General features: G+C 42.8%; 1 protein-coding gene and 1 pseudogene across 6 annotated transcripts; one reads left to right on the forward strand and one right to left on the reverse strand.

Moving 5' to 3' along the window:
• Window positions 1-2,796: 2,796 nt before the first annotated feature.
• Window positions 2,797-8,677, reverse strand: LOC142074751 (ribosome-releasing factor 2, mitochondrial-like). Of its 6 annotated transcripts, none has more exons than XM_075135614.1 (5): window positions 8,553-8,677; window positions 8,053-8,141; window positions 6,153-6,241; window positions 5,843-5,903; window positions 2,797-5,747 (listed from the first exon to the last, which is right to left on the reverse strand). In XM_075135614.1, exons 1-5 carry the CDS (start codon window positions 8,596-8,598, stop codon window positions 5,550-5,552), a joined length of 483 nt encoding a protein of 160 aa, XP_074991715.1. In that variant the 5' UTR covers window positions 8,599-8,677; the 3' UTR covers window positions 2,797-5,549. The 6 variants fall into 6 exon arrangements, with proteins under 6 accessions (XP_074991715.1, XP_074991718.1, XP_074991719.1 ...); XM_075135617.1 differs by having other exon boundaries at window positions 2,797-5,775; XM_075135618.1 differs by lacking the exon at window positions 5,843-5,903 and adding an exon at window positions 6,407-6,441.
• A 778-nt stretch (window positions 8,678-9,455) lies between these two features.
• LOC142074978 (ribosome biogenesis protein NSA2 homolog) lies at window positions 9,456-12,852 on the forward strand (annotated as a pseudogene).
• Window positions 12,853-16,070: the final 3,218 nt, after the last annotated feature.

Consider the following 16,070-nt stretch of genomic DNA (forward strand, 5'->3'; position numbering starts at 1 on the left):
GGAAGACAGTCTGGGTTACTCCTGCCTCTGGCAAGGGAAAACCCATCCGTGGGATTGCTTTTGCTCAGGGACCTGGGTGCACTTGGTGGGTGATGCGAAAGGATGGGCAAGTCCGGTGTGTACCTCAAGGGGATTTGATTTTGGGTGAAAATAGCCAATGAACTGAATTTTATGATGTCAATTGTTATATGATATTGTATATCATCATTTCTATGGTTGCTATCAATGGTATAGCAGTGACAATCACCCAGATTAACGAAGAATGAACTAACTCTGATGAAACCGAGCAAAGTGCAACGATGATAGAACTGAACGATTGCAGCAGTACCGAAATGAGAACTGGCTTCAGGATGCAACAGCCCAACACCACACACCATCTCTCCAGCCCTGAAAGACTGTTATGACAGATGGAGCCCAAAGTCATGGACTAAATGAACTCAATGGACATTTGTATATATTTATGTATATATATGTATTATATGTATATATGTATTATATATGTATTATATATGTATATATATAAAAAAGATAGTGGTGATTAATTGAAATGTATCGAAAAATGTGAGACCTAAGCATAACGTAAATGGTATGGAATAAGGGGTGGATACTGTCCTGGTTTCGGCTGGGATAGGGTTAAATTTCTTCCTAGTGCTGTGTTTTGGATTTAGTGTGAGGAGAATGTTGATAACACACTGATGTTTTCAGTTGTTGCTAAGTGCCCTCCTAGTCCAAGGACAGCTCCCATGCTTACTGACTGAGCTAGGTACACAAGATGGGAGGGAACATAATCAGGACAGCCAGCCCAGCTGGCTAATGGGGTATTCCATACCATGTGACGTCATGCTCAGTATATGAATGGTAGGCGTGATCCAGGAAGTACCGATCGCTACTTGGTTATCGGTCAGCGTGGGTGGTGAGCAATTGCATTGTGCATCACTCATTTTGTATATTCTATGATTCTATTTATTATCATTATTTTTCCTTTTCTGTTCTATTAAACTGTCTTTATCTCAACCCACGAGTTTTTCTCACTCTTACCCTTCCGATTCTCTCCCCGTCCCACTGTGGGGGGCGGGGGGAGTGAGTGAGCGGCTGCGTGGTATTTGGCTGCCTGCCAGGTTAAACCACGACACCAAGGCAGAGAGATCCCTTACCCACGACAGATCCTTGGTAAGTGACTGAGAGCATGCTGAATTAATACTTATGAAACATTACTAATCCATGTAGCTACTCAATATTATTATAAACATTGTATAAATAATTCCATTAGGCATAAAATGTTGTCCAAGTCTGAGACTAAGATTGGACCTAGCTGCACCTAGGCTCCATAAGGATTTTTGGAAAGCAAGGGGATCCACTCTGAACCTCGTGACTCAACGGAAGGGTCTTCCTTAATCTTTGCGTCTCCGGTCTCTGTGTGAATCATTCTAACTCGATTCTAACTCACTTTTCCTTTGTATGTTTCTTCCATGCAGTAATTAATAAGGTGAACCTTGCCATCAAACTTATTGAACATTGTCAAACCACTGTTAAAGTTTATTAAATCCCATCGAATTTATTGAACTGTGTCAAATTATTATTCTACCTCAATAAAACATATTGCTGCTTCTCTCTTTTGAGTGAGGTGCATTCCACTCATCCGCGACACTAAGAGAGGTGCCCAAGGACTGGAGGAAAGCAAATGTCACTCCTATCTTCAAGAAGGGCAAGAAGGAGGACCCAGGGAACTACAAGCCGATCAACCTCCCTCCCTGGGAAGGTGATGGAGCAGCTAGTCCTGGGAACCATTTCCAGGCACATGAAGGACAAGAAGGTCATCAGGAGTAGTCAGCATGGCTTCGCCAAGGGGAAGTCATACTTGACCAACTTGATAAACTTCTATGATGAAATGACTGGCCTGGTAGATGAGGGGAGAGCAGTGGATATTGTCTACCTGGACTTCAGGAAGGCTTCCAACACTGTCTCCCATAAGATCCTAGTGAGGTAGATTTAAAACTGGCTGAATGGCCAGGCCCAGAGGGTGATCAGTGGCACAAAGTCTAGTTGGAGGCCAGTAACTAGCAATGTAGCCCAGGGGTCAATACTGGGTTCAGTACTGTTTAACATCTTCTTTAATGATCTGGATGATGGGGCAGAGAGTACCCTCAGCAAGTTTGTAATGACACAAAACTAGGACTGGCTGATATGCCAGAGGGTCGTGCTACCATCCAGAGGGACCTTGACAGGCTGGAGAAATGGGCTGACAGGAACCTCACACAGTTCTGTCCTGGTTTTGGCTGGGATAGAGTTAAATTTCTCCCTAGTGCTGTGTTTTGGATTTAGTATGAGGAGAATGTTGATAACACACTGATGTTTTCAGTTGTTGCTAAGTGCCCTCCTAGTCCAAGGACAGCTCCCATGCCTACTGACTGAGCTAGGTACACAAGATGGGAGGGAACATAATCAGGACAGCCAGCCCAGCTGGCTAATGGGGTATTCCATACCATGTGACGTCATGCTCAGTATATGAAGGGTAGGCGTGTTCCAGGAAGTACCGATCGCTACTTGGTTATCGGTCAGCGCGGGTGGTGAGCAACTGCATTGTGCATCACTCATTTTGTATATCCTATCATTATTATTATTATTTTCCCTTTTCTGTTCTATTAAACTGTCTTTATCTCAACCCACGAGTTTTTCTCACTCTTACCCTTCTGATTCTCTCCCCGTCCCACTGCGGGGAGTGGGGGCAGTGAGCGAGTGGCTGCGTGGTATTGGGCTGCCTGCCAGGTTAAACCACGACAAGTTCAACAAGGGGAAGTGCAAAGTCTTGCACCTGGGGAGGAACAACCCCAGGCACCAGTATATGCTGGGACCTGCCCAGCTGGAAAGCAGCCTTGCAGAAAAGGACCTGGGGGTCCTGGTGGACAACAAGTTGAACATGAGCCAGCAATTTGCCCTTGCTGCAAAGAAAGCTAATGGTATCCTGGGCTGCATTAGGAGGAGCATTGCCAGCGAGGTGATCCTTCCCCTCTACTCAGCACTGGTGAGGTCACACCTGTAGTCCTGTGTCCAGTTCTGGGCCCCCCCAGTACAAGAGAGACATGAACATACTGGAGAGAGTCCAGAGAAGGGCCAGAAAGACGATTAAGGGACTGAAGCATCTCTCCTATGAGAAAACGCTGAGAGAGCTGGGACTGTTTAGCCTAGAGAAGAGAAGGCTCAGGAGGGAATCTTATCACTGCATACAAATACCTGAAGGGAGGGTACAAAGAGGATGGGGCCAGGCTCTTCTCAGTGGTGCCCAGTGACAGGACCAGAGGCAATGGGCACAAAACCACAGGAGTTTCCTTCTGAACATCAGGAAACACATTTTTACTGTGAGGGTGACTGAGCACTGGCACAGGTTTCCCAGTGAGGTTGTGGAGTCTCCATCCTTGGACATGCTCAAAAGCCACCTGGACATGTTCCTGGGCAACTGGCTCTAGGTGGTCCTGCTTGAGCAGGGGGCATTGGACCAGATGATCTCCATAGGTCCCTTCCAGCCTCAACCATTCTGTGATTCTGTGTGAAAATTTATTTAATTTATTTCCAATTAAAATAGATTTGGATGGTGAGAAACAATGACAAAAACTAAACCACCTTCCCCCCCCCCCCCCTTTTTCTCAGGCTCAACTTCACTCCTTCATTCCCAACTCCTCTACCTCTGTGACCGGTACTCCCTGCTCCTGACACCTGGTACAGCATTGTTGCCAGGATATGGTGACACCTGTTACGGAACAGCACATGAGATATTCTGGATGACAAAACCTGTGATCCCCTGGTGGTCAGGGATGCCTGCTGTGACTGTTCACTCAACTTCTGCTCAGATTTTAGCTAACACACAGCTCATGCTAAGGCCTGATGTATGCTGGGAGTAGCACCATTAGGTCAAAGTGAGAGCAACACATATGCAGGACAATGGACAGGAAGAGATAAATATCATTATACAGCTATTACCACCTGCAGCTTGCTGTCTCCTGCAGCCAAAATTCTTGCATATTAATTGTCTGGCAGCCTCTTCAGAATCCACTAACTTATGTAAATGGTAAAGACCAAACTCCCAAACTGAGAGGTATAAATACATTGGCTTATCCAAAAGCAGATCCAACAGCAGCTGGACTGCTAAGGCCTTCATGCTTCCTGGTGTGATACAGGGGATGTCTGCGCTGTGATAGAGGAGGAAGGGAGAGCACCCTCACCATCAGCTAGAGTACTGTGACACCACCTCTGTTGTTCTTCTTCCTCTGAGGATTGAGTGACTCATGTACTTTTAAAGAGCCTAGATTACGATTATTGCATTGCACGCTGATTATTAAGAATTTGACTCAATCTGCAGAGGGTCCAGGTGACTGAAGTCTAGGTAACTGAAATTTTAGGTAATAGGAAAGCTATGCTAATTGCTAGAAATTCTGTGTAACAATAAGCTATGCTGACTGCTAAAATCTTTATATAATAATAAAGCTCTAATTATAACTACAACCCTGTGGCCAGTTCTCATTCTACCAAGGATCATTAAAAGAACGTGCCTGTCCCAGTAGCATCGGGTGACAACCTCCCCCCTCCCCCAGCGCACAGGTGACAGGGAATGGGGGGTTGCAGTCAGTACATAACACATAACAGTTCCTCTCTGACACTCCTTCCTCCTCACACTTTACCCCTGCCCCAGCGTGGGTCCTCTCCACAGGCTGTAGTTCTTCAAGAAAAACCCGCTCCAGTGTCGATTCTCCATGGGCCACAGTTCCTGTCAGGAGAACCTGCTCCTGAGTGGGATCCTCTCCATGGCCCACAGTTCTTTCAGGAAATATCTACCTGCTCTGGCATGGGGTCCTCCATGGGCTGCAGTATAGATATCTGCTCTGGCATGGTCCTCCATGAGCTGCAGGGAAATACCTGCTCCACTATGGTCTTCTCCATGGGCTGCAGGGAAATACCTGCTCCACTGTGGTTTTCTCCATGGGCTGCAGGGAAATACCTGCTCCACTGTGGTCTTCTCCATGGGCTTCAGGGAAATATCTGCTCCATCACCTGGAGTACCTCCTCCCCCTCTGTCCTTGGTGTTCGCAGAATTGTTTCTCACACTTTTTTTCCCCCCTCACTCCTCACACTGCTGTGCAGCATTTTACCATTTCTTAAATACTTTTTCACAGAGGCACCACCAACTTTGCTGTCTCCTACTACTTGAAATGGTGGTGGTGGTGGGCCTGTTTCAGGGAAAACAGAACCAGATTCTTCTCAGAGGCACACAAGGAAAGGACAAGAGGCACTGTCACAGGTTGCAACATGAGAAATTCCCATTGGACAAAAAGAAATAATGCTTCACTACAAGGATGATCAATCACTGGGACAGGCTGCCTAGAGAGACTGTAATCTCCATCCTTAGAGACTTGAAAACTCAATCGAACAAGGCCCTGAGCAACCTGATCTAATGCTGAAGTTAGCCCTGTTTTGAGCAGGTCACTGCACCAGACACCTCCAGAGGTTCTATTTTTTTCTACTGTTCTAAATAACAGTAAATATATTATGTATTTACTTTAGAACTTTACTTGTTCTATTAAGGTATTTCTGGCATCCTGGACTTCTTGGAACAGACTGGGATCATCAGTCTTCAGCAGTGGCTTTTGCTCAAAATTTTTTCCATCGTCCAAATCAGAAGTAGGTTTCCAAATTATTTGTTCCTTAGTCACAACATCAGCCAGTCCTCTGAAGGTCTTGGCTTCCCCAATGGGCAACTGCAAATAGAATGGAGATTTTAGACAGCTGCAAAAAATTAAGAAAGGAGTTCCATTCAAAAGAAAGCAGATAATAATTTAATTTCTAAGCTTACCTGTAAAAGCAAAGGTTTTGTCTTCAACTTTTGTTTGATACTCTCAACAGCATATGTAAAACTATATTAAACCAACAGATACTAAGTTACACAAAACTCAATGATTATAGTAAAATAGGTTTCCCATTCCTTATTTACTGCAAAAATTACTCCTACAATTACACAAAAATATGCATCTGCATAATCAAATATGTATATAGTAAGTATTCACATAATTGGCTTGCTCTATGCTTAACAGAACAACTTTAACTTGATTAAATACATTCTCTTACAAGGTTTTTAGCAATGATTAAAATAACTGTCTAAATACCTTGCCCTGTTTTTGTCCATCTTGTTCAAAAAGCAAATTTGTGGTACCTGATGTTTGTCCATTTGTCTCCACACTGTCAGAGTTTGGGCCTAAAGCAAAAGAAAATGGAAACATTAGTGCCGATAGCTGAACTATACACTCCCCAATACTGCTGAGGGACCGAGTTCAGAGTACAGAAGGGAACTGTGCTGAATGTGTTGTGATAATCCCATATCTAGCAACATAGATGAACTCCACAAGCAGCTTTGTCTCACCTCTTCTCTCAGCTGTCATCGTTCCCCCTCCTCCACTAAGGGCACACAGGCATACGGGCAAGGAAACATGGAGAGAAACTAAGAATTACAGGGGATATATACAGAAAGAACTCAGTAATGTAGAGACTTAAGACTTTATTGCCAAGATACTTAAGCACACATAGGCAAGCATTTCTGTGGCTACACATATAACACTAAAAACTACTGTGGTTTTGCTAATAATTTGTGTACTGCTGAGCCATTTCTGATACTCATTTTTATTTGAAAGTTAAAACTGGTATATATGAAAATCAGTTCAGATTCAGAAATAGTCTCTTACCAATACATGGAAATAACGCAAGAATTTCCTACACATTTTTAGAAAAAAAACACAAGCAGCTCTAATTGCTTTGTTGTTGGAGGTGGGGGGGGTGTTACTCAGTTGAGGTTCATATACCTAATGCTTTCCAATAGCATGTTAGAATCATAGAATCATAGAATCATTAAGGTTGGAAAAGACCTCTAAGATCATTGAGTCCAACCGTCAACCCAACACACCATACCCACTAAACCATGTCCCCAAGTGCCTCATCTACACGTCTTTTAAATACTTCCAGGGATGGTGACTCAACCACTTCCCTGGGCAGCCTGTTCCAAGGCCTCACCACTCTTTCAGTAAAGAAATTTCTCCTAATGTCCAGTCTAAACCTCCCTTGGCGCAACTTGAGGCCATTTCCTCTCGTCCTATCGCTAGTTACTTGGCAGAAGAGACCAACACCCACCTCACGACAACCTCCCTTCAGGTAGTTGTAGAGCGCGATGAGGTCTCCCCTCAGCCTCCTCTTCTCCAGGCTAAACAGTCCCAGTTCCCTCAGCCGCTCCTCATAAGACTTGTGCTCCAGGCCCTTCACCAGCTTCATTGCCCTTCTCTGGACACGCTCCAACACCTCCATGTCCTTCTTGTAGTGAGGGGCCCAAAACGGAACACAGTATTCGAGGTGCGGCCTCACCAGTGCCGAGTACAGGGGCACGATCACCTCCCTGCTCCTGCTGGCCACACTATTTCTGATACAGGCCAGGATGCCGTTGGCCTTCTTGGCCAATGTGACTAATGCTGATCAACAGTTCTCATCCCTCATCTAGGAAAAAGGGATGTCCCGTGGAACACTGTGATTTCACAACATGTAACTTTTCTACAGGATTGAACTACTCAAGCATCTCACGCTATAAAGTCAAATTCCAGCCTGCCTCCACCTTTTCTGCACTATGCCCCAAAGGGCATGTTAAATAGGCCATTGGGGAGGAAGAAATTCTGGCTGAAAATGACTCATTTTCTACATGAAATCTGAAAATGAGAAATGAACAGATATTCATTTCTTTCCACTGGTGGAGCTAGTCAGAAGCATTCATCTCAATCAACGTTTGTAAAGCATGGCAACAAAACAACAGAAACAACCCCAGACTTGAATGCGAATCCCACTTATTTACCCCTTATTACCATGGAAATCCCTGTAGACCACAGGACTTGAAATTAAATGCTCGGCTTCCTGAAGCTGAATTTTGATCAAAGCATCAAAAGACATAATAGAGCAACATCTCTGTATTATTATTATTATTTCAGTCTGATTTAAGTCATTAGACAGAAAAAGCCTACCAGTTATTTTTACCTCAACACCAACTGAAGCATCAAACACTGCTACTGCTCCATCCAGGACTCTCAAGTAACGCTCAACTTCCACTGTAAAGTCCACATGATCTAAAAAACAATCTTCCTTTTATACCATCATAATTCAAACAGGCAACATCAACAGGTCATTACAAGTATTTTATTTTTTTCATTTTTTTTTAAATCGTGTCAAAACAACCCTGTCTTCACTTTCAGAGAAATACACCCATCAGTCCTTGAAACACACAAGATTGTTACATTGCAATCCCAGAACTGAGAGCAATTTAGTGTGGAAATATCTGAGCTCACTTTAAACAAGCTGGATTAGGCACCAGCAAACAATAATTGGCCAAAGCTGAACAGAGCTCAATATAGGCCTTTTTACTGCAGCAATTCAACCAATTAAATATCACATCATATTTAAAACTAAGACTTATGTTCTACAACACCCCACCTCATCTACTCTCTCCTAATAACGTGAGTACTGCTAAAGCGTAGTACCTGGGGTGTCAATCAGATTGATTCTGTAGTCTTTCCAGTCAAACATAGCAGCAGCAGACTGAATAGTAATACCATGTTCTCACTCTCATGCCATAAAATCTGTCACTGTGTCCCCATCATCAACATCTGTGAGCAGGAAGCAAGATTACAGTTGGGTATGTAAATAATTAAAAAGCTGAAGTTGTCTTGGAATAAAGATGCTGAGAGAGATTTGGAAATACCGTCCCTTTTGTATATGTATAAGCTATGAAAACTAGCCTTTTTCAGAAAATTATAATGTCAGCTAATTTACTCAGGCTCCCTTTCTAGGGAACAAATGCTCTGTAAGTCAAAGACAAGCAATTCCAACAACCTTTTTTGTTGTTCTTAATCCTAGGTAACACTGTGAGAAACTTAAAAACTAAAGCAAAGTCCAAAATCATGAACAAACTACAGTTTTAAAAAACCTGGCTGCACTCATTGTATGGAATCTGACTGACACTTTAAAATTTAGTAATTAAAAGTTAATTAAGTTAAAACTAAACTTAAGTTAAAAAAAAAAAACAAACCCAAACAAGTAAGAGATTTGGTTTTGTTTGTGGGGATTTTTAAAATTTTTAATAAAAAGAGAAACAGTTCCACATTTTCAAACAAACAGGCCACCAAGTTCAACTGCTCCACAAACCTAACATCATCTAACATTCTCATATACAGTAGAGAACAGGGAATTAAATTTAAAAGGTCAAAAGGTAGCACAAATGGAGGCTGCTGTGACCCTTTCAGTCTTGAAGATTTTTGTGAGAGTTGTTGAAGCAAGGAATTCTTCCTGTGTTATGGCTTTCAAAAGAAATGGTTACTTTTTGTTAATCTGGTTTCTTTACAGGTCAAAAGAGAACTGAAGAAACAGCTTTACCAGAACGGCCAATGAACAATATGTAAAACAAGGAGAACCTCTAATTAAATGTTAAATAAATCATAATGCACTAAAAGTAAAAGAAAAATATTAATCTATGATCTCTCAAAGTACAACTGCCTTAGAATATAATGTAAAGTGCATTAGAATTTCATTATATTGCAGCACAACTTTGAAACAACTGGCTTCTACGCTAAGTATTCTACTTAGTATGTTATTTTTTTTCAGAGAGGAAGGCTGCTATCTCTCAAAGTGCTTGGCTTTGAGAGCTAGGCTGCTTGTTTTAAGCCATTCAGAAATTCCTTAGTAAGATGAATGTCTAGTGTCCCTAACTTGACAGGAATTGAGAAGCTTTTATGCACTGTGTAGTCTGTCAATTGTTATATTAAGTGAAATTACTTGTTTACCTTGAAAAGTATTTAGGATTATTCCTTAAGTATAAATATGTACTTGTTTACAAATATCTCTTTTTAAGAGAAAATTTTGAGCAGGCACAAGCTAAGTTAAAAGGATATCGTATCTAAAAATGTGCTTTTTTTCCTACTCTTAATACTGAGTGGGTTTTTAAAAAAAAAAATACTGTTTTTCTTTTCTTGCAGCATTAAAATGCATGAAAAGAGAAATACAAAGGAAAAGAATGATGGAAAAAACACCTAAAGGAGCTGTACCAGCATACCTGCTGGACAGAGAGGGCCAGTCCTGGGCTAAGGTGTTCTCTAACATGATCAAACAGAAAAGAAAAGAAAAAGCTGTAAGTAACTGTAATAAAATTCAGATACTTATTATTACTTGTGACAATGACCACTTTGTGTTGTGACTTTCCTAAATACAAACGATTCATTCGACCAATGGTAACGTTCTTGAGACTTAGAGAACATTTAAGTAATAATTCTTTTGACTTACTGCTTTGAGTTCCTGTGGTAAGGAAACTTTCTTCTATGATAATGCACTTGATTACTACTGATGTAGAACGTTCTTATTAGTTTCCTTGCAGAAATCTAAACTTAGAATAGCCTGAGGGTGGGGAGATGCCCCTGCAGTCACAATCTCCATTGAAATATCTCAACTCTTACTCCCATAACTCAGATGATGCCAGTAAGTTAAAGCTGCGAGCTGTCAAATTAGCATGGGAAGGTCTTTAGCAGAGGCACTTTGAATAACTTTTAAAATTGGAGGCTTCTGTCTTTTTCAGGCTGCTGTGATTCTGTCAGCTGCAGAAGCCAACTCTGTTCTAGGACTCCAGAACTCCCTCCTTGTGGCTTGTTAAGTAAGCTTGAAGCACAGAGATGACTGTATGCAAGGGAAATGCTATGCCTCCAGCCTGGCCTTTTCTTACACGGCTGCAGGAACAGCGTGTGGGCTCTAGCTGCCTGGCAGTGCACAGGAGGAAAAATTGGATTCATTAAGATAGTGTAGTTTTTCTGTAAATTCCTGTTTCCTTACAGGAATCAACAGAATCGCTATACAGGCTGCCTGTTGGATCATACCTCATGACTATTTTGACAGTCATCTTACACAGAAGCCTTGGATAGATTTTTATTGACACAGAAAAGGTTATGGTACTTAGTGGTAAAGTCCCCTTTACAAAGCACAGGTCACTAGATAGAAAGTGTTATAAGAGATGGGTATTTAATATTTTACAGTATGAGAGGTTTTTCAGTTTTACAAGAATAAAGGAAAAATTTCTAGTCTTAAAAAACAGTAGCACTGTTAAATGCTTTACCATAAACTAATTTCTTCATGGAACAGAAGCCATCTGAGGTAGCAAGTATTCTTCTTGTACTACTATTAAAAATTGGCATCCTGAAAATATATGTAGAAAGCTTTATCTTGTCATTAATCAGGTTTTTAAACAAATTTGGCCTTCTGTAGTAGGCAGATAGCATTCTGTATTCTAGGTTGTTTCATTCTTCCCAGTCTCTTAAAACATATAAAGCTGAGGACACAATGCTAAAAGTGTTAAGCTAGATTAGTTGTGAGGGCTTAAAGCAAATATTAACTCGTTCTAACGCTCCTTATGCAACAGGGCTTACGTTTCAAGAAGGCACATGTGACACATCCTGAACTTAAAGCTACTTTTTGCCTACCTATCCTTGGTGTAAAAAAGAATCCTCCTTCTCCTTTGTATACAACACTGGGTGTAATTACCAAAAGTACCATCATCGAGGTGAACGTGAGTGAGCTTGGCCTCGTGACAGAAGGGGGCAAAGTTATCTGGGGTAAGTAGTTAAACTAGCTCTACTGCAGAACTACTTTTAAAAATTTTAAGTCTTCATTGTCTGACGTATTGTTAAGACCACATCCTATAAATTGTCATAATTGATCCATTGTTAAATGTTGGGTTTGGGCTGTAGCAGAAGCAACTCCTAGGCAGCTCTAAATGCAAGTATTAAGTTTTAATCTTAGGCTTTCAGTTCACACTTCCAACGTCAAATTAGGTGAAGTTCAGGAAAAAAAGACTTAACTTGCTTGCCTATGTCTCGCATTAAGCAGTGCTACAAGTCTGTAAAGACCTAACTATGTGAACTATGAACAATCGTATTATGTTTTCAGTGGAAGTTCTGTATAGAAGTATCTTCATAGGATGAGACGGACTTCTTTTAAGAGTGAGGTTGACTTGAACTATAGCAGAACCTATGACTAGATATAAGGAAGAAATTTTTTGCAATGAGGGTGGTGAAACACTGGAATGGGTTGCCCAGAGAGGTGGTAGATGCCCCATCCCTGGAAACATTCAAGGTCAGGTTGGACGGGGCTCTGAGCAACCTGATCTAGTGAAGATGTCCCTGCTCATGGCAGGGGGGTTGGACTAGATGACCTTTAAAGGTCCCTTCCAACCCAAACTATTCTATGATTCAATGATTCTATGATTTTTTTTTTTTTTAATGTACCCATAACTCTAAATGATACATTTATAAAAACAGCCTGAATAAAATATTTTGAGAACCCAAGTTTGCATCTCAGCAGCAAGTACATTTAGACTTCAAAATGCATTTCAGTTTTGGAACAGGAATTTCCTATGCTTCTAAAGCGACTTGTGGATTGAACTTGCAAACACAGAAAATTCTAATTTATTATATAAACTGCTTCAAACTTTTGTAGACATTTAATTCCCTTTTCTCTTTAGGGAAATATGCACAAGTAACAAACAGTCCAGAAAATGATGGCTGTATTAATGCAGTTCTACTTGTCTAAGTTGTGTTTGATACTAAGCATTGGACATGGGCTCCTGCAAAATCAGTGGAGTTTAAACAAGTTTGCAAGATCTCTGGAACCTTCAACCGTTCAAGAACATTGACCCCACAAGCTGGTGAGGAACTTAAACGTGCCAGAAATGACTGCTCAGATTTTTATATTTATTATGTTTGCTCAGCTGAACACTGTCCAAATAAAGTGATTCAATTTTCATGTTTTGCTAATGTGGTATGGATTTGATCTAAACCTTCTTGGTGTTTTTACAGTAGATAAATTGTATAAATACTTATTCAGCTCACATTACTAGTGATGGGAAATACAGCTACTATCTCCCATGATGGCCTAGTGTAATAGCTAAAGGTACAGAGGAACATTAACTTGCATTCTGCTTCTGGGAAAGCAGTAGAGTTGGAAGAATGCAGCTATAATCTTACTGCAGACTTAAATCAGAAATTAAACACTGTTTGGTACTTGCCCCTACAGAAGCACAGGCTTGAGATCATATCAGCAGCGTGGGGGTGCAGTGGGGAAGGTAACTAGAAAGGCAGCTATTTCTTTTTTCCTGTTACCTCCTTTCTTTCCCCCCCCTTGGCCTCCATGACTGCATTAAAGGAAAGAATAAGGGCTGGGGGGTGTAGCATTGAGGTGCCAGGCAAGAGAAGAAGTTTCAGAAGTTGAAGTTCATGAAGTTGTAGGGGTTTTATGATGTGAAATTTGAGAATGGCATGACAACTCCGATAGCTACAAGTAGTTGTAGCTATCTTGGTTGCTTTAAGAAACATTCAACATTCAAGAAACACTGCCTCTTGTGTCCTGTCACTGGGCACCACTGAGAAGAGGCTTGCTCCATCTTCTTTATACCCTCCCACTAGGTATTTGTACACAAGGGTAAGATCCCACCCGAGCCTTCTCTTCTCCAGGTTGAACAACTGCAACTCTCAGCCTCTTGCATGACAGATGCTCCAATCTCTTAGTCATCTTCATGACTGTAACAGTATTTCCAGATCTGGAACTCTGGCCAGGAAGTCAAGCTAGCTGCTTTTGTACCAGCTTTGTAACTTCTCTTACACTATCTCATAGAGGCAGTACTTTAACGATACCAAAGTTTTCTCCTCTTACAGGGTATTTTGTTAGTTCAACACATTGCCCTAGTCTAGAATTAGTAACTTACTATGATTTTTACTTATTTGTGTAGTGATAAGTGATTTGAAACTAAGAGAGGGTCAGTAGCCAAGCCAATAAGGCATTTGCTTGGAGAGAGGGCATTTTGTCAAAACAGATAAGCCTCTGTTTAAGTCCTTGTTGCTTTACCCTTTACTGCATGTTAACAAACAACATGAACAGAATACTTCAATTTTCTATTACGCAGTGCTCCCCCCTGCCCCATAAAGTACAGGTGTCGTAAGAACATTTGTCGTGGTTTAACCCTAGCCGGCAACTAAACATCACACAGCTGCTCGCTCACCACCACCACTCCCCCCCCCCGCCTCTGGTAGGATAGGGGAGAGAATCGGGAAGGCACAAGTAGGAAAACTCGGGGGTTGAGACAGTTTAATAATAGAAATAAAACAAAGTAGAACAGTAATAATAATGATAACAACAACAATAATAGAATATACAAAGCAGGTGATGCACAATGCAACTGCTCACCACCCGCTGACTGACACCCTGCCTGTCCCAAGATGCGAGAGTCCCCCCCCTTCCTGGACCACCCCTCCTAGTTTATATACTGAGCATGATGTCACATGGTATGGAATACCCCATTGGCCAGCTGGGTCAGCTGCCCCAGCTATGCTCCTCCTGCACCAGCTTCCCATGCACCTGGCAGAGCATGGGAGGCTGAAAAGTCCCTGGTGCAAGTGCCACTCGGCAACAACCAAAGCATCAATGGGCTATCAACGTTCCTCTCATACCAAACCCAAAACACAGCACTCCCTGCCAGCTACTGGGAAGAAAGTTAACTCTGTCCCAGCCGGAACCAGGACAGTATCCACCCCTTATTCTATACCATCTACGTCACGCCCAGGTCTCACATTTTCCAATACATTCCAATTAGTCACCACTACTTTTCCTGCCTTTTGATATATACACACAGATATAATTCCCTTAGTCTATGGGCCATCCCTCGAAAACAAGAGGAGTTAGAGATGTGCGCACGCCTGCAGGACTACGATCTTATTGGCATCACGGAGACGTGGTGGGATGGCTCCTATGATTGGAGTGTTGGGATGGAGGGATACAGGCTCTTTAGGAAGGACAGGCAGGGGAGACGAGGAGGGGGTGTTGCCCTCTATGTCAATGACCAGCTGGAGTGCATGGAGCTGAGCTCCGCCTGGGGATGGATGAGGAGCTGACTGAGAGCTGATGGGTCAGGATTAAAGGGAGGGCAGGGACAGGGACAGGTGACATTATGGTGGGGGTCTGCTACAGGCCACCTGACCAGGAAGACCAAGCGGATGAGGCCCTCCCAGACAGGGGCAGTCTCACGTTCACAAGCCCTGGTCTTCATGGGGGATTTCAACCACCCCGATATCTGTTGGAGAGACAACACAGCAGGGCATAAGCAATCCGGGAGGTTCCTGGAATGCGTCAACGATAACTTCCTTCTCCAAGTGGTATAGGAGCCAACGAGGAGAGGTGCTATGCTGGACCTTGTTCTCACCAACAAGGGGGGGCTAGTGGGGAATGTGAAGCTCGAGGGCAGCCTTGGCTGCAATGACCATGAAATGGTGGAGTTCAAGATCCTTAGGGCACTGAGGAGGGCGCACAGCAAGCTCACTACCCTGGACTTCAGGAGAGCAGACTTTGGCCTCTTCAGGGATCTGCTTGGTAGAGTGCCATGGGACAAAGCCCTGGAGGGAAGAGGGGCCCAAGAAAGCTGGTTAATATTCAAGGATCACCTCCTCCAAGCTCAGGAGCGATGCATCCCAACAAAGAGGAAATCGGGCAAAAACGCCAGGAGGCCTGCATGGATGAACAAGGAGATCCTGGACACACTCAAACACAAAAAGGAAGCCTATAGAGGGTGGAAGCAAGGACAGGTAGCCTGGGAGGAATACAGAGCAATTGTCCGAGCGGCCAGGGATCAGGTTAGGAAAGCTAAAGCCCTGATAGAATTAAATCTGGCCAGGGACGTCAAGGGCAACAAGAAAAGCTTCTATAGGTACGTCGGGGATAAAAGGAAGACTAGGGAAAATGTGGGCCCTCTCTGGAATGAAACAGGAGACCTGGTTACCCGGGATATGGAGAAGGCGGAGGTACTCAATGACTTTTTTGCCTCGGTCTTCACCGGCAAGTGCTCAAGCCTCACCGTCCAAGCCGCAGAAGGCAAAGGCGGGGACTGGGAGAATGAAGAGGTGCCCACTGTAGGAGAAGACCAGGTTCAAGACCATCTAAGGAACCTGAAGGTGCACAAGTCCATGGGACTCGAT

The sequence above is a fragment of the Calonectris borealis genome, chromosome W (genome assembly GCF_964195595.1).
Source record: "Calonectris borealis chromosome W, bCalBor7.hap1.2, whole genome shotgun sequence".
In the NCBI taxonomy this organism is placed as follows: domain Eukaryota; kingdom Metazoa; phylum Chordata; class Aves; order Procellariiformes; family Procellariidae; genus Calonectris; species Calonectris borealis.

Bases quoted from the DNA above. Each gene is read 5' to 3' on its own strand.
- LOC142074751 (XM_075135614.1), bottom strand. From the start codon at position 8,598: ATGTTTGACTGGAAAGACTACAGAATCAATCTGATTGACACCCCAG. The intron at 6,242-8,052 runs GTAAAAATAACT...CTTTTGCTTTAG, and splicing joins ATGCTTCAGTTGGTGTTGAG to GCCCAAACTCTGACAGTGTG. The intron at 5,904-6,152 runs GTATTTAGACAG...GGTTTAATATAG, and splicing joins ATGGACAAAAACAGGGCAAG to TTTTACATATGCTGTTGAGA.